General features: G+C 36.1%; 2 protein-coding genes and 1 long non-coding RNA gene across 4 annotated transcripts; all 3 read left to right on the top strand.

Moving 5' to 3' along the window:
* Positions 1-1787: 1787 nt before the first annotated feature.
* LOC145136718 (asparagine synthetase [glutamine-hydrolyzing]) lies at positions 1788-4828 on the top strand. Its single transcript, XM_079070827.1, has 11 exons — positions 1788-1998; positions 2121-2259; positions 2349-2444; positions 2526-2667; positions 2762-2952; positions 3045-3206; positions 3300-3602; positions 3701-3835; positions 3912-3992; positions 4096-4290; positions 4377-4828. The coding sequence occupies exons 1-11, from the start codon at positions 1919-1921 to the stop codon at positions 4626-4628; spliced, it is 1776 nt and encodes a 591-aa protein (XP_078926953.1). The 5' UTR covers positions 1788-1918; the 3' UTR covers positions 4629-4828.
* Positions 4829-6267: 1439 nt separating this feature from the next.
* LOC145138567 (PHF5-like protein) lies at positions 6268-7215 on the top strand. Of its 2 annotated transcripts, XM_079072632.1 has the most exons (3): positions 6268-6342; positions 6612-6639; positions 6772-7215. In XM_079072632.1, the coding sequence occupies exon 3, from the start codon at positions 6813-6815 to the stop codon at positions 7143-7145; it is 333 nt and encodes a 110-aa protein (XP_078928758.1). In that variant the 5' UTR covers positions 6268-6342; positions 6612-6639; positions 6772-6812; the 3' UTR covers positions 7146-7215. The 2 variants fall into 2 exon arrangements, with proteins under 2 accessions (XP_078928758.1, XP_078928759.1); XM_079072633.1 differs by lacking the exon at positions 6612-6639 and having other exon boundaries at positions 6289-6342.
* A 1163-nt stretch (positions 7216-8378) lies between these two features.
* LOC145138839 (uncharacterized) lies at positions 8379-9358 on the top strand. Its single transcript, XR_013721757.1, has 2 exons — positions 8379-8845; positions 8992-9358. It is a non-coding gene; the product is annotated as an uncharacterized LOC145138839 (long non-coding RNA).
* The last annotated feature ends 9121 nt before the right edge of the window (positions 9359-18479 follow it).

The raw sequence follows: 18479 nt of genomic DNA on the forward strand, positions 1-18479 counted from the left end.
GAACACACAAACACATATAGATACTGATCATTAATTGCCGATGAACACACACAAATTTGTAGAGACACACCGACGAGTATTCTAGGTTAAGGAGGGCCATTCAACTGGTGTAAACCGATGGGAATTGCAAATGAACACACATACACACTGATTGATTGGATCATATGACAAGAACACACACATCCACCGATCAATTTATGGATGAATTATGAAAGGAGATCGTCAGTTTTTGGTGCATACCAACGAGAATTCTAGGTCACTGAGTGGTGCTGGAACGGGAGGATGAAGCAACATAGATGTATATAAGTTCACTCCGTTTGAAAGTGGGATGAAGAAGCAGTCATTGAAGAGCGAAGAAGCAACACCGACTGAAGAAGCTTCTACGAATGAGGAAGGAGGAAACGTTGTTTTTGTCGTTCGTCTTTGTTTGTCATTTGGAAATTAGGATCTTTCTCTCTCTTCATTATTTTTTAATTAAATTATAGAACAGAATTGTCATTATAAGTTTTTCTTCCGTTTATAAAAAAAAAACTCTGAAAAAATCATAACCCAATCAAGAGTCATATATAGTTTTATTCGAATGCAATTGAACGTAACACGTACATGATATGATTCTAATAAATGGTTTATGTTAAAATATGATTCAAAATAATTACAATTTTATATATTATTTATTACATATTAATAATGTATTTGTTTTTTATAAAAAAAATTATTTATATACGCTTATATTTATTCTAAAAACATATCCAACGCAAGTCTTTTTATTGAATTTAACCGATAAATATTACTTTACATCATTATTGTTTTATTAATAATTTTAATATCCATTGATTGGTCAATAAATTATATATTATTGGTTAATATAATATTTTGTTATCTAACCTATTTTTCTTTAATAATATTTTATTTTATACTTATAATTTTATTTTACTTTTAAATAATTTTATTTCTTTAATACATAATTATTTATATTAAATTTTACAAATATTTATATATTACAAGCTAGAATAAAATTTAATACAACCCTTGTTTATTAAATTACTAGATGTGAGACTCATGTATTACATGAGTTTATTTAAAAAAAATTAAATATAAAATTTTAACAATTTGATAAGTTTGAATTTATAAGAAAAAATAAGAAAATTTTTGAATTATTAAATTTAATGCGGCTTTAATGTATTGAATACATTGCATATATAAACCATTTCTAATAAATACCTTACATATATATATTACCTTAGATATTAAATGTGAAATTTTAATTCAATAAAATGAGAAGTGGAAAATAGAAAATTTAAAAATTCTAGAAAAATGTCATGTGTCGAAACGAAGGAGAAGAGGACATGTGGTAAAAAGTTATTTATTTATTAGGTAGGAGGAGGAGGATTGATAGATAATATATAATATTAATTAAATAGAAAAAATTTATAAAATCTTTTAGATAAATAATGATGATCTAATTAAATTTATCCTTGGAGATGTAAAATAATTAAACATCAAAAAAATCAATGAAACGACGAGCTACAATAACTTTAAATCGCATATGCTTAGTGCTCACCATCGGAGATAATGATATAAGCATCTATATGTCAATAATCTAATTATCTAATTAGTGACGTACTTCTAAACGCGATACATAGCGAAAATATAAAATAAAAAGACCAAAACTGTGAGAAACGTCGCCGCTTAAAAAATAAAATAAAATAAAATAAAGATATTTGAATAAAAAAAGACGAATGAAGGAGTCGCCGGAACCGTCTATAAATTAGCGGCGAATGAAACCGTCATAACTTACCAATTCATTCACTCTCATCCTCCACATTTTCCTCATCTTCTTCTTCTTCGCTCTTCACCTCCTTAATTTTCTCTCGCCGTCAAAGCTTGTAATTTGTGCATCGTTACTTGTACGGTAGCCATGTGTGGAATACTAGCCGTCTTGGGTTGCTCCGATGACTCTCAGGCCAAAAGGGTCCGTGTCCTCGAGCTCTCTCGCAGGCATGTTCATGTTTCCCATACTTAATTTTATATTATTTAAAAACCAAAATTCTCATAGGAGATGAAATCGATTACCAAAAAATCTTCTCAACGTTGTTTATATGTATGTGAACTTTGTACAGATTGAAGCACCGTGGCCCAGATTGGAGTGGGTTATATCAGCACGGTGATTGTTATCTGGCGCATCAACGTCTCGCCATCATCGATCCTGCTTCCGGTGATCAACCCCTCTATAACGAAGACGAAACGATCGTTGTAACGGTGGGTAGAGTGACATTAATGATCGATGAATCAGTTTGTTAGATTATCAAACCCTTAAATTTTAGCTCTAATTTCGATCGGAAATGCAGGTTAACGGTGAGATATACAACCACGAGCAGCTCCGAGAAAGCTTGACCGGTCACAAGTTCAAAACGGGGAGTGATTGTGACGTTATTGCGCATTTAGTGAGTAATTTCGAATTGTTTTATAAAATTATGGTTTAGATTTTGGATTTGAATGTAATCGAGGTTGTTGACGTTTTGTAGTACGAAGAACATGGCGAAAACTTCATCGATATGTTGGACGGAATGTTTTCGTTCGTTTTACTTGATACACGCGATAACACTTACATTGCTGCTCGTGATGCTATCGGGATCACCTCGCTCTACATTGGTTGGGGACTCGATGGTGATTATCAAATGCTTTCGATCATACTGTTTTTTTTTCATTGATTATAGAGTAAATTAGTAACAGTAGTCCTCTTGTTCTTATTCTTGTTCAGGTTCCGTTTGGATTTCGTCTGAACTAAAAGGTTTGAACGACGACTGCGAGCACTTTGAGGTGTTTCCGCCGGGCCACTTGTACTCTAGCAAAACCGGCGGATTCCGGCGGTGGTACAACCCACCATGGTTCTCCGAAGCTATTCCTTCTACGCCATATGATCCTCTCGTTCTCAGGCGTGCGTTCGAAGACGTGAGATTTCTTTCTTTAATGTTTTCCATACATATAATTTTATACTTATATCACGATCAAATGACTGAGAAAACTATAAACGTGAACTGTAGGCCGTGATCAAGAGATTAATGACCGATGTACCCTTCGGAGTTCTCCTCTCCGGTGGGCTAGACTCGTCATTGGTGGCATCTATCACCGCCCGTCATTTATCCGGCACAAAAGCTGCTAAGCAGTGGGGAGCTCAGCTTCATTCCTTCTGTGTCGGCTTAGAGGTAACATACTAACATAAAGCTTTTCTTTCCATTTGGAAACTTGAATTAGTGATTAGAACTCTTCTGATTCCACTTTTTTGACCTATAAAACAGGGTTCACCGGATCTCAAGGCAGCAAGAGAAGTAGCTGATTATTTGGGAACTGTTCATCACGAGTTTACCTTCACTGTACAAGATGGTATTGATGCAATTGAAGATGTAATTTACCATATCGAAACATACGATGTGACAACAATCAGAGCTAGCACACCTATGTTCCTGATGTCACGGAAGATCAAGTCATTGGGGGTGAAAATGGTTATCTCCGGTGAAGGCTCCGACGAGATTTTTGGCGGGTATTTGTACTTTCACAAGGCACCCAACAAGGAAGAGCTCCATCGCGAAACCTGTCGCAAGGTATCTTCATCGTTGACCCTCAAACCCTTAAGTTTTTATTTTTTTTCCTAATCAGGTCGTTAATTAAGTTCGCCGGAATCGTGATTTACATAACGCAGATAAAAGCACTTCACCAATACGATTGTTTGAGAGCAAACAAGTCAACATCCGCTTGGGGTTTGGAAGCTCGAGTCCCATTTTTAGATAAAGAATTCATCAACGTTGCCATGAGCATAGACCCTGAAGCGAAAATGGTAAAGAACAGAGCTTTTTTTTTCCCCTATAATTGAAAGTTTACGATACCAACAAGCTTCATGAACTTATTTGCAGATCAACATGGATGAAAAACGGATTGAAAAATGGATTCTTCGACGGGCTTTCGACGATGAAGATCACCCGTACTTGCCAAAGGTCTCCAAAATCAATCTTTTTATAAAAATAAACTCTGTTTCGAGTTTCGAACCATAATTAAGTTTCTCCTTTTAACATGTTATGTATCATCTCCTACCTACAGCATATTTTATACAGACAGAAAGAACAGTTCAGTGATGGAGTCGGATACAGCTGGATCGATGGACTCAAAGCACATGCTGAACTCCACGTAACAGACAAGATGATGCTTAACGCTGCACATATCTTCCCTTTCAACACTCCAGTCACAAAAGAAGCCTACTACTACAGAATGATCTTCGAGCGATTTTTCCCTCAGGCAAGTTCTTTGTTCTTAGTTCTTATGACTTGTACATCATGCAATAAGTCAAGTACCTTGAATCTTTACACGTTTCCTTTTTCCAGAATTCTGCAAAGTTGACTGTTCCAGGTGGAGCGAGTATAGCTTGTAGTACTGAGAAAGCAATCGAGTGGGATGCATCTTGGGCAAAGAATCTTGACCCATCAGGAAGGGCTGCATTAGGGGTTCATAACGATGCGTATAAGCAGCAGAAGGTGGCTTCTATTGCTGCTGCAGGGAATTTGGCGACAAGTTTGATTGATGATGTGCCAAGGACGATGGATATCCAGGCTCCTGGGGTTGTCATTCGGGGATAAAAATTGGTGTTATTGTTGTATAATTAAGTAAGTTATTACGAGTTAGCAGCATGGCTTTTATGATATGTTGCTGTATTGTATTGTTAGGTTGTGGTTTTGTTTTAATTGTGTGATAATAACTCGAATGTATCGTTGTTTATAGACTCTCGTAACATTTGATGTATAATGTATTTGTAGCTTTGTAAAGCTTGGTTTCTTAAGGACATTGTTTTTAGTAGTTTATTATATGGAATGGAATCCTGAACTAAAGGATGAGAAATTTATTGTCTCGGGCTACGGGCCATTGGGCCTAACCGACCTTTCTAAAAACTAAAAAGCCCACCACCAAAATGAAACGGGTCCGAGCTTTGGCTCGTCGTAAATTGAGAATTTTAGTTTGGCTTTAGTCGATCTCCCCAACTTGACTGTTAAGGGGACATGGCTCAGAGTTGCACAAAACGGTAACCCATGTGCAACTCAAAAGCCAAAATTTGAGCTCTAATATGTGTCTCGGGTTGCAATGACTAGTATAGAATTCGAAGGCTCATTCGACCCTACTTGATATATTTGTGTCTGTAGTCTTTTGACTCATAAAACTTCATAAAACTTAGTATATACTAGAAATTGCTTTCTTCCTACTTTTTGGGGACGTAAGCAAGATTTTGTTTACTATGTGCATGATTTGCGGGGAGGGGGACGTAATTTGATTTAGTGTTAATTTTATTTTATAGTCTTTTTTTCGCATGTTTTAAAAATAAAATATACCTTGGAGGAGTAGCGTTAATTCTTATAAAATGATGTATGAAAGGTAAATGGTGGAAAATGTTGTTGTCCAAATTTGACATGGTGGAAAATGTCATTGTACAAAGTAGGGATGGAAAATGTTAATATACGAAAGTCCATGGACAAAACCTATCAACATAGGAAAGTTTTTTGGCCAAAATATGAAATCTAAATTAAGTAAATGTCTTAACAATATTATTTTCACCGAAAAATGTTACTTCACTAGTTGTGAGACTCATGTAGTACATGAGTTAATTAAAAAAAAGTTAAATATAAATGTCAAAATATTTGAGAACTTTGAATTTATAAGAAAATAAGAAAAATAATAATTTATTACAATGAAAATGTTTTTTATCTTTTAAATTTAAACAAATAATTTAAATAAATAAAAGAAACTAATGAGTTTTAATTTTGAGAATTTTGAAATAAAAATGTAAGTTTATTAGTGAAATTAATATCCATTTATTACTACATTTATTGTAATTATTACATTAAAATATTATGTGAAATTTAATAAAATAGAAAAACTCATATAATGACATGTGGAAAAAAAATTTAATTCAAAATAACCAAAAAATGGCATATGACAAATTGAATGAGAGTGTGACAAGTGACAAAAAATACATTATTTATTAGAGAGGAAAAAGGATGTATTCATGGGAAATTTTTGGCGAAATACATAATTATTTTACGATAGAAGTTAAAAACAAAAGTATTGGATTTATATGCCTTCCTATCATTTCATTTTAGTGAATATAACATATAAATACTAGTATAAAATAACTTGTTTTTGATATTTAGATACCTTATGTTTTGGGCTTGTTAGAATCTGGGCCTTATGTCGGTTTGCTTGCTTCTATAAGGTTGTAGAGGAATCCAGTTTTAATAGATGCATCGACTCGTTGTGCATCTTTCTGGTGGGTTTCTTCGTGGGCGTCTCAGTTGTCATCAGGTTAGATTTTCGTTTAATAAGCTTGCGTGTTTCTGTCTTTATTTTTATTTATGCGTGCGTGTTCTTAAAGGTGGTTGTATGAATCTTAGTTGGCTTAAAATGTTTTTGAGTTCTTCGTCTGTATTATTTTTTATGGATGGATGCTCTGCTAGGGTTCCATATCTTATGATTTTTTCATGTTGAGGTTGGGAAAGATTAAGCAGTTTTTGACGAAATTGTAGGAATTTGTTGAATTTTTTATGTGATTGAATAAAATATCCGTTTTGCAGATGTGAAGATGTGCCTGTGATTCGTATGGTGAGGAAATAATGTTTGATTGTAAATCCTTTTGGTTATAATTATCAAAATCCAATTGTTGTGTTTGTTGGATTTGTAGTTATTAAGTTGAACTCTAATAATAATAAAAAACGATACTATTGTTGAATGCAGGTTGTGATAACTTAAAAAAAAATTGTAAGGGAAAGGAAAGAATGGCGAAGCATCATCCTGATTTGATCATGTGCCGAAAGCAGCCAGGAATTGCAATTGGAAGGCTTTGTGAAAAATGTGATGGAAAGTGTGTGATATGTGATTCTTATGTGCGTCCTTGCACGCTTGTACGTGTGTGTGATGAGTGCAACTATGGTTCATTTCAGGGTCGTTGTGTTATATGTGGAGGTGTAGGCATTTCTGATGCATACTATTGTAAAGAGTGCACACAACAGGAGAAAGATCGAGATGGGTGCCCAAAAATTGTGAATTTAGGTAGTGCAAAAACAGATCTGTTTTATGAACGGAAAAAATATGGGTTTAAGAAAAGATGATCTATAAATTGCCTATATAATATCATTTGCTTGTAAAACCTTAACATATAACCATTTAGGCATTTAAGTATTTGGTCTTGTTTGTGTATTAGATGTTATACATTCTATAGTTGGTTATTATCCTCTTTGAATAACTTGTTTGTGTATTATATGTATTTGCAAGACTTTATTATCTTTGACATGCCATCTGTAGGCCATGTTTTTTTAGCATATATGTTTATGCCTCAGAAGGGCATTTATTTTTAAACATATCATGTCGACATAATAAGCATCTCCCTCCCTATAGTTGTCCCAACTTCCAAAAAATTTAGTTTCATTTGAATTTTCTTCTCAGTTTTCTAAGTGTCTAAAAAAACATATAATGTTCCCTATTTGATTACAGTTTTGGATCTTGTAGTTTTTAATTTTGCATTAATTATAATTTTGGTCCTTGTAACTTATAACTGGGAGATCAAAGTTTCATACTTTTTGCAATTATTTTGTTACTATAAGTGAGAAAAAGAGAATTATGACTGACTACATGAGTAAATGTAAATGAGGTCCCATTTCATGTATGTACATCACATTCATTGCTCTTTTGATATGGCAGACTCCCATGAATGATGTTACCCCTTTTAGCTAGTATAAATATCCAATTACACTATTAGTTATAAGAAAAAAAAAAGATATTAAAATCTCAACTATTGTTAATAATTTTCAAACGATTAATATGCAAATACTTTGTTAAGTACGTAAAAGTCTCATAATCATGTTTAAGATACTCGGTTAACGTGAGTAGAATCAAAATATTACATGTATTGATATTGATATTTTATGTTATTGTTGCACAAAAATGAAAAGGCACATTTTCAGTAAAAAAATGGGAACATACTTTTAAAATCAATATTTACTATTTAGCGTCATGTCTTATAAACTCATAAGATAAAAGCCTCAACTAATAACAAAATTCAATTTCTATATTGGTAAAATGCTTGATTAATTACAAAAATCAATTTCTATATTAGGTAACCGAAACTATTATTTTATTATACATACGCATAGTCTCATAACCTAATTACATAAATCCTTATAGTCTTACATGTCGTTTTCAAAAAAAATTACATTTTTTAAAGTTAAACAAATTAACGCATAATTACGATATAATATAACACCATAATTGAATAAAGATTTTTTTTCAATATACAATATAGAGGATCATAAAAACATAAATTAAAGTACTTTCCCTCAACATTCAAATGAATATCCCGCCACACTTTTTTTCCCTGTTCCCTTTTCTGGTATTCTTTCTTTACATCTCTTTTCCTTTCAGTTTTCAAATCATTACTACTCTGAATTCAATTGTAATCATCAAACCACCATGAAATTCTTTCGATCTGAAACCCGATTATCCAATTTCAAACATGCCACCGGCTGCTGTCTTCCCGGAGTTCTACGCCGCCTGTCCTGCTTCCGTGGTCTTGCTGCCACACAGCACCACCGCATCAAGGAATCAACAGAGCTTCGTTGCACTTCATATAATCCCGGAATCGTGGCGAAGCTAATGGGACTGGAGTCAATCCCACAAAGGATTACTTCAGTTCATCGTCAACAAGATCACAGAAATTCCAATTCCAGAAGCCAATCCATCAGTAAAACACCAATGGTTTTAGAGCTTGAAAAAAGAAAATTCTTCATCCTTGGTCTCGAAGCAGGATGTAAAGGTGAGGAGTGATCATTAATTTGTCCCAATTCACAGAATTTGACTCTGGAAATTGAATCACGGTTTCTGTTCTTGATTTTGTTGAATTCCCAGATCATGAATTCGAATAAAACGTTTGTTGATGATGATTTAGATGAACAATTTCAGGTAAAGGAGATTCAAGATCGGATTCTAGGAGGAAATTATTAGAACATGATGGATCAAAGAAGAAGTCAAATGGGGTGTTGAAAGAAGGTGCAAATGTTGATTTCGATTTGGAATTTTTTGATCAATTGGTTCTGGAGTTAGTATACATATTTTGAGTCTTCACTTATTATAATTGTAGTTTTCAACTAATTTAATGGGTGGTGTTGCTCACAAATAGCCCACTCTTGAAGAAGTGTAGTGTGGTTGTCCTGTCTGTTTTTCTTTCTTTTTCTGTGTATGTACTCTTTCCAGCTCCTCGCTGGCTTTTCCTGTTTTAGTAAAATTTTCTCGCAGTTTTAAATATAAAACAATTTAAGTTTACGTTTTATCCATAAGGTGTTTTGATATTTATGGGGCATTTTATTCGTTTTTTATAGTGATTATTGTATGGATTAATAGAATAGAATTATATAATTAGCCTTTACAAAATTATTAAGGGTAAATGTCCAGCCTATAATGCGAATTTTATTGAAGTAAATCAAGTAACCCGTATATATAAAAAAAATATAATAAGTGATCTATTTATGTTCATCAATAAAATAAAATAAAAACTTTGACTCCTTAAAACCCCAATTATTTGAATCCATCCGTATGTACTGTACCAAATGTTTTGTAATGTCTTGATTTCTTGTAATAAATTATGTTTTCCTGACATCTGTTCAGGAGCGGAACACGAAAAGTTATACCGGGGGGCCGAAACTAAATTTTTAAAAGAAGCACTAAAATATATTTATTCGATTCAACGTCATAAAATATAAAAAATCAAACAAAAAAATTAATATAAAATATTCTAACATCGCTCATTAAAGTGGAATCCGTCGATATTTAACGTCTTTAAAGTCTTGCACAATCGTCTCTAAAGTAATCTTTTCTGCAAGCTCCTTTTCGAAGTATAAAACCAACGAATTGTTCAAAAATTCATCTTCCATTTTATTTCGTAGCCTTGTTTTAACAAGACTCATTGAAAATGATAGATAATAGTATTATACAATTAAAAAACAAGACTTATTCTAAAAGGTTTTATCAAAAAACAAATGATAGATAATAGTATTATACAATTAAAAATTATAGCCTATTAATTTGACAGCTAATAGTAGTAATCAATTAAAAATTATAATTTGACAGCTAATACAGAAGATATTAGTTTCAAACATCAACATTATAGAAAGAGAAACACAAACGTCCTTATGATATTATAGAGAGAGAAAGAGAAAGAAAGAAGGAGACTGGAGAGAGAACCAAGAAGCTTACAAGGGGATAGCCGATCGGAGAGATTGAAGAGTCGCACCGTCTAGTCGGAGATCGATCTATCGGTGGCCGGAGACGCAGAAGTCAGAAAGGGCGTCACTTAAGCATTCCGGCGGCGGCAGTGGCTGGTACTGTAGCGATTTGTGGTCGGAAACACAGAAGATATCAAGGCAATGTTGGTCGGAGTAACAGAAATCAGCAAGGGCGGTGTCAACCGGAGACCCAATGGGTACGTTTTCCGGCAATGGGTTTTTTCCTGTGCTAACTTAGGCGGTGGATTTTTGGGCGACTCAAACGGATGAGCACTCCGGTGGTGGGTATGATTTCCGGCAAAAGCAAATTTGATGATCTCTTATCTTGTGAATAATTTGGATGTTAAATTTGTTGTTTGTTTTCTTTTATAGAGTCTAGTTTCCTAAAATCAGTTCAGTATCTTAGTTTTATTAGAATTGTTATTGATTTTTTTCATCAAACTTCTGGCTTCTGTTGGAACCGATTTATCGTGCGTAATAATCGAAGATAACCGATTTGCTGATTATTTAATATTCATAGTTAATTACTTTTTTAAATAATTTTTTCAATTACGGAGTATCCTTACTATATATAATACATCGCAGGGGCCAAGACGTTAGGAAACTGATAAATCTATTATTATATATATAACATATGTATTAGAATGCCAAAAATCAGGGGGGCCATGGCCCCCCCTGGCCCTCTCTTAGCTCCGCCTCTACATCTGTTCAATTTTAAAAAATGAAAGTGATTGGTAGTTTTATATTTGGAAATTTATGAAAACTTTATGTTTTACATAGATTTTCATTTAAACCTTTTAATTGCGTCAAAATCCCAGAGTCCGTGTTAACTAATTAATTTTTCCGTTTTAGGAACTTTGTTTTAGAACGGTAATAAGGCTGGTGGGTGTGGTTCAGCAAAGAGTTTGACAAAGCTGACATGACTTCGGTGAACACTGCTCTCCGTGTCCATGGCAAACACTCGGCAATATAAGTCGGTATATATCTACCGAGAGAGAAACACTTTTTGAACTGAAAGTTACAATAATGATCCCTGAAAATTCTTTTTTGATACACTTTTTACCCAAACTTAAAATAAAAATACTATATTTACCCTTTAACTTTATAAGAATTAACATTTAGATTTATTTCCTTTCATTTAATGTTTAATACTCTTTATTAATTTAAATAAATCCCTTCTATTTAAGTTAATTATTATTATATCCCAAAAATATAAGTTAATTATTATAATACTCTTTAGTTTTAAAATAACTTGTTTAAATTAATTATTTTTAATATAATTAATTTACAAAAAATTAAAAAAAGAAAGAATTACAAATGTGGCAACCCACGCCTTCTAAATGGCAAATGTGGCATGCAGTGTGGCAAATATGATGTGGCGCTGATATGAACCGTGGCAAGTGTGACACCACACTCACCAGCCTAAGTAGTTAACTTAGAAGGTTTAGGCCTTATGTGGCAATTTTGTCGACGGTGAATACCACATCCCAACCTTTTTCTTTTTTTGCCAATGGTAAATTTCAATGGTGAACTTTCACCAATGACAAATCTTAATGGTAAACATTTTTTTGTTTCCTAGTTGGTCATTGCAAATTTAAGTTTTTTTATTTATTTCAAAGGTAAAAATATCATCACACCCTATTCATAGGCAAATTGTGGCAAAAATGGTAAAATCCTTTATGGCATCTATGTGTCACACTTTTACCATTGAAAAAACAATCACCACACCATTAAGCCTTAGTTTGACAAATTTAGTAGATTTCACATGGTAGTTGATATTAGCGACAATACCCAAAGCACCACGCCATCCTAGCTAGGGATGAGCATTTGGACCGGGGAACCGGTCGAAACCGGTACCGGAACCGGAACCGGATAGAATCGATCGGGCTGGGACCGGGACAATATTTTTGTGGATTTTTGGAACTAGGAACCGGTAGAGCCGGAACCGGTGGAACCGGCAAAAACCGAAACCGTGTGTTGCTATTTCTCGAGGATCGGTTCCAATATTGAAGACACGACAAGAACTGGTAGGAACCGGGAACCGGTAGAACCGGCGATCCGGTTCGGTTCTTAATTTCGGCCGACTTCGGTTCCCGGGTCCGGTTCGGGTCGGTTCCTTTGCTCATCCCTAATCCTAGCCATTGTCATAAACCCCAATCATTCTTATCTTCTTCTTCACAAACACATGAAAACAAAGTCACGGAGTTAATAATCTTAAAACTGAGTAGTAGTTGAGGATCACACTTTCAGATCTAGAATACAATGCCACGAGACATAAGCATTTAATGTGGTTCTACATTCGGGGTGATTGTGTGCATCCACAAGGAAAACCGACGAGTTATATTATTGACCAACAATCAAATGGTTTTACAAATCACTTACACTTGACCAAAATGAAATAAATAAATAAATAAAACAAAACCAAATTTGTCTTCAAAAAACGCCAAAGAGAAAAGATTAAAATTAGCCCTAAAAAGACTAAAATCATGTATTTAAAGAAAACATATTAGTTGAAAACCAATACTTGGTCGCCATCTCCAGGTGGCCGACAAGTGGTTTAATAGTTGAACATCACCGGTTGAAGTGTCAAAAGGTGACAAACATGTGGTTGTGGACATCGTGGTCTTCTGTTTCACAATGTTAAAACCATTGCCACGTGAAATAGGTAGCAGATGGCCAATATGTAGTCATTTGTAACTGTCTAAAATTTCACACATGATTTCCAAACCGATAGTGTTTGTATGCATTTATGTCAAAATTACAAAACCCAGCTTTAAAACCAATGCACCCACAACAACTAATGTCTTGTCAAATGACCTTCTTTCATCCCTGGCTTCTCAAAATGGCCGAGTAGGAAATGATGTGTATCACCACGGGCGAACATAGGGGGTTCTTAGAGTAGTCGATGCAACCCCTCAAAATTAGCAGCAATGTAAATTTTTTGGGGAACTTTTCGGCATAATGTAAATTTTCCGACGAACTACCCCTAAAATCATGTGTGATACCCCTAACATTATGTCTTGTCTGCCACTGTGTATAACCAGTTTGAATGGATTCCCTAAGGAAAAATTCATACACTAGTAGTTTGTAACACCCGGAATCCAGAAGGTCAAGAAAAGAAAGAAAAGCTCCAAGTCAAGAGGTCTACTCATCGAGTCCAGGGAGGAACTCGACGAGTAGGAGCGGATTTTTAAGTCACGGATTAAGTGACCGACTCGACGAGTCGGAGGACCAACTCGACGAGTTGGTCAGCGTTTGGGAAACCCTAAATTCGGGCCTTGTACCCTATTTAAAGAACATGAGGCCTCTCACCCAGCCCCCTTACTACCCTCTCAAGTCCATAAACGGAACCCTAGCCACCTAACTTCATTTCTTGAGCTTTGTGAAGATAAAGGTTCATTTGGAGTGTACATCTTGGAGGATTGGAAGCAAGGATCAAGGAAGGAAGTGTAGATCCAGCTCTTACTTCAGTTTGTGTGACATCCCCTAACTTCTCGGCCAAAAAAGACCGATTTAATTTATGCTTTTTAAAATAAAATCAGAGAAATCTTTTTAAAAGATGTTGCGGAATTGGTCCCCAATACAAAATATGATAAAAGTTTGTCAAAACCTTTCTTTAAGAAATATATAATTTCATTTCATATCAAAACCTCGGGATGTCATGTTCCGATACAGATCAAAAGTATAAACAAGACATTATAAGCCTTTCAACAGTTATTTACAACTACTGGCCTATAATCCAAAAATCTCTCATCGTCCTCCGACTATGCTCGGGGTCCACTACCTGTAACATAAAAAGCTGAGTGGGTCAGGCTTGGGAGCCTGGTGAGCATATAGGGTTTTCAACCCACAGTAATAAATAACTTATTAAGTTCATCAATCAACAATAACCCTGATTACCCATTTCCCGTTATCCTCACTTTACGTCCCTAAACACTTAACACAAGGGACCTAGCCTAAAGAATATCATCGGGATGGACACTACTGCTAAGGGGTTACCTCAGCCATACATGTCCTAAAGGCAACCATGAGGGGGTGGAGTACAGCGAATAAACACCCAAGTTCATTAACACCTACAGGTTGCGGGCCTGGTAGCGTTTCCACTGGACTGTCTAGAAAGTCTGTGGTTGTCATCCAAACTCCGCTAGATGACTGGATCACAAATCACATCGAGGCCTCTCATCATTTTATCTCATCACACATCAACTATCTACCCATGTTTTACCCAACATATTTGTAGATAAAAATACATATACAGTTAAAAACTTGTATAAAACATCAATTCAACAGTCACCGCAATTAAACAATTAATAAAATTACACGTAGCACGTATTTTATATAAAATACTTCATATCTAGGTGTAAGATGAAGGTGACTATACACTCACATGATTTGATGAAAATCGGGCAGCAATCCGTTTCCTAAAACGTTCGTTTCTAATAAAACCGGGAGTTTTATTTAGAAACCGGGCTCTACGAGGGTCGGGCTTCGAAACCGAAAAGATAAATTTTTCGGGCTTCCCGGGCTCTTCGTGGCGTATTCCGGGGGTTATAATCGATACCGGGGCTTTGGGGGATGTTAATATGAAGAAAATATGAAGAAAGGGGCTAAAAGTGGCAAATTCCCAAATGTATCCGAGAAGGCTCGTATGCCCTATTATTTATAGGGGTCCGAAGTCGGTCTTAGAAAGAAGGAGTCATCAGGCGAGGGTACGTGGCAGCTGCTGGGCGAGGGTGCGCAGGTGGCTCGCACATGGGCTGCGCGTGCGAGGGGCTCGGTGTCGACCTCTGATTGGACCGCGGTCTAGTCCGAGGCTTCGGACGTGGCTCCTCCTGCGAGACTCAGACACGAGGAATGGGACACGCGTCGGACTCCTAGTGGACCACTTCGGATGACTCAGCAGCTTGGATGACTCAGCCAAAATTTCGGACACGTGGCATGTTCTAAGCGAAGGTGACGTGGCCGAAGCCACCTATGCGAAATTTATCGGTTTTAGCGCCAAAACTTCTAAAATCCATAACTGTCGCATACGAGCTCCGTTTTTGACGTTCTTTATATGCACGTGTAGGTAAAATTATGCTCTACAACTTTTGTTTAGATTTCGTCGGCTAATTTTGACTTTAATTTTCAAATTATTATTTTTAACAGACCGGGACAGGAAATCCGTTAAAAATTCATAACTTCTTCATCCGACGTCCGTTTTCGTCTGTCTTTTTACCGTTGCGCTACTATTGACAAGACCTTCGATTCTCGTTTAGGTCGCGTTGGCTAAAAATCACTCGATCTAAAATTCGAGTTTTTTGTTGTCTACTGCTAAGCTGAAACTTCGAAAAATCATAACTTCCTCATACGAAGTCAGATCTGGGCGTTCTTTCTATACCTACTCTCGGTTTAACGAACACTACGAGTTTCATTTAGATCACTAAGGCTAAAAAGTAGTTTATCAAAAACTCACTTTTTACGACATTCGGCCCTGTGCCGGTTTTGTCGCGAAACTTCGACAGGTCATAATTTCTTCGTTATAACTCGGATTTCGGCATTCTTTATATATCCGTAATCCTTGTCACGCCCACTACAAGTTTCTTAATAGATATCGGCTTTATCTAATTTTTATTTTTGACGCTTATTTTTATTCTTAATTAATTAAACCCTAATAATTAAGCATAAAACACATAATTCACATAATATTCACATAATTCCTTTTCATTTCTTTAAAATGAGTTACAAAGGTTAACCTAGACTATAATGTCAATATTAATGCCTAGCCTAGAAACACGGGAATTACAATTCTCTCCCCCTTAGGATGATTCCGTCCCCGGAATCACACATAAGCAAACAAATGCGGGTAGCGACTCATCATGTCACTCTCCGTCTCCCAGGTGAGATTTGGCCCATTCGTATGTTTCCAACGCACCAGCACTAAATCGACCATCTTGCGTCTCAGCTTCTTAGTCTTACGGTCAACGATTGCCTCAGGTTCTTCAATCAACCTCTTGTTTTCATCCAACCTTAATTCAGAAATGAGAATTATGTCGGGCACATCTCCCGTGAACTTTCTCAAATAACACACATGAAATGTGTTATGAATACCCTCCAGTTCTTCCGGTAATCCTAGTTTGTAAGCTTGATTCCCGATTCTCTGAAGAACTTTAAATGATCCAATAAACATTGGACTCAACTTTCCCCTTTTACCAAATCTTATAAGTCCCTTCCACGGCGAGACTTTAAGTAAAACCGAATCTCCAACTTCGAAGGATATCGGTTGTCTTTTCTTGTCAGTATAACTCTTTTGTCGATCTTGAGCAGCTAACATCCTTTCCCTTATCACTTTTAACTTTTCAGCAGTCTGATGGACTATTTCAGGTCCCATAAACTGCTTTTCCCCAGCTTCCAGCCAACATGACGGCGTTCGACACTTTTCCCCATACAAAGCGTGATAAGGTGCCATCTTGATGCTTGAGTGGAAACTATTATTATAGGAAAATTCTACTAGAGGTAAGTGTTCATCCCAGTTACCTTGGAATTCTAGGGTACATGCTCTCAGCATATCCTCCAATGTTTGAATCGTTCGTTCGCTTTGACCATCGGTTTGAGGATGGTAAGCTGTACTCAAACACAACTTGGTACCCAATTCCTCTTGTAGACTTCTCCAAAACCTTGAGGTAAAACGGCTATCACGATCGGATACAATCGTTAACGGAACACCGTGAAGCCTCACAATTTCCTTCACATAAGAATTCGCAAGTTTATCCATAGACCATTTCTCGTTAGCGGCTATGAAATGCGCACTCTTAGTGAAGCGATCAACGACCACCCAAATCATGTCGTGATCGTTCCTTGTTCTGGGCAGTTTAGTCACAAAATCCATGGTAATGTCCTCCCATTTATCCATGGGTACAGGTAAAGGTTCTAAACTCCCGTACGGTTTCTGATGTTGTGCCTTAACCCTAGCACAAGTTACACACTCGGCCACATACTTAGCAACATCGAGCTTCATCGTCGGCCACCAATAATAGGGTTTTAGATCCTTATACATTTTCGTACTGCCGGGATGAATCGAGTACATGGTTTTGTGAGCTTCTTCCATCAGAAGACCTCTTACTCCTCCCGTCCTAGGTACCCAAATCCTATCTTTGAATACCTTCAATCCCTGGCCGTTTGTATCAAACACCAACGTTTTACCCAAACGTTCCTCCTTCCGGTCATTTTTCTGTAAAGCTTCCTCTTGAGCTTTCTTTATACTTTCAACAATTGTCGAGACAACTTCAATTCTCAACGCTCTTGGCCTTTTCTTTTCAAGATTCACCTTCCGACTGAGAGCATCAGCAACAACATTTGCTTTACCAGGGTGGTAAAGTATCTCACAGTCGTAGTCCTTGAGTAATTCCAGTCAGCACCGTTGCCTCATGTTCAATTCCTTCTGATTAAATAGATATTGAAGACTCTTATGATCAGTGAAAAGTTTGCATTTAGTACCATAAAGATAGTGCCTCCATATCTTTAAGGCGAATACTACCGCTGCCAACTCCAGATCATGAGTGGGGTAGTTCTTTTCATGTTCTTTCAATTGCCTCGATGCATACGCTATCACTTTATCCCTTTGGGTCAGAACACATCCTAACCCAACTCCAGAGGCATCACTATAGACTACGAAGTCATCAACTCCTTCCGGTAACGAAAGAATCGGTGCTTCACACAATCTCTTCTTTAACTTTTCAAAGGCTTCCTTATGCTTCTCATTCCAAGCATAAGTAGCTCCTTTGTGGGTCAAAGTTGTTAATGGAGTAGCAATCGAAGAAAAGCCTTGGATAAATCGGCGATAATATCCGGCTAATCCTAAAAAGCTTCGAATCTCCGTAGGACTTTTTGGTTGTTCCCACTTCATTACAGCTTCAATCTTTGCTGGGTCAACCATTATTCCTTCTTGGTTAACCACATGACCTAAAAATTGGACTTCTTGAATCCAAAATTCACATTTGGAGAACTTTGCATACAGCTTCTCCTTTTTCAAAACTTCTAGCACCTCACGCAGATGTTTTTCGTGCTCCTGCTTGCTTTTCGAATAGATCAAGATATCGTATATGAATACTATCACGGATTTACCAAGGTATGATTTACAAACCCTGTTCATCAAATCCATGAAAGCTGCTGGGGCATTGGTTAGTCCGA

The sequence above is a fragment of the Lactuca virosa genome, chromosome 9, assembly GCF_052849685.1.
Source record: "Lactuca virosa cultivar CGN04683 chromosome 9, Lactuca_virosa_CGN04683_v6, whole genome shotgun sequence".
NCBI lineage: Eukaryota > Viridiplantae > Streptophyta > Magnoliopsida > Asterales > Asteraceae > Lactuca > Lactuca virosa.

Excerpts from the sequence above, each read along its gene's own strand:
- LOC145136718 (XM_079070827.1), top strand. The coding sequence starts at position 1,919 with ATGTGTGGAATACTAGCCGTCTTGGGTTGCTCCGATGACTCTCAGGCC. Across the intron at positions 1,999-2,120 it reads GTCCTCGAGCTCTCTCGCAG|ATTGAAGCACCGTGGCCCAG; the intron begins GCATGTTCATGT and ends AACTTTGTACAG. Across the intron at positions 2,260-2,348 it reads ACGAAACGATCGTTGTAACG|GTTAACGGTGAGATATACAA; the intron begins GTGGGTAGAGTG and ends TCGGAAATGCAG.
- LOC145138567 (XM_079072632.1), top strand. The coding sequence starts at position 6,813 with ATGGCGAAGCATCATCCTGATTTGATCATGTGCCGAAAGCAGCCAGGA.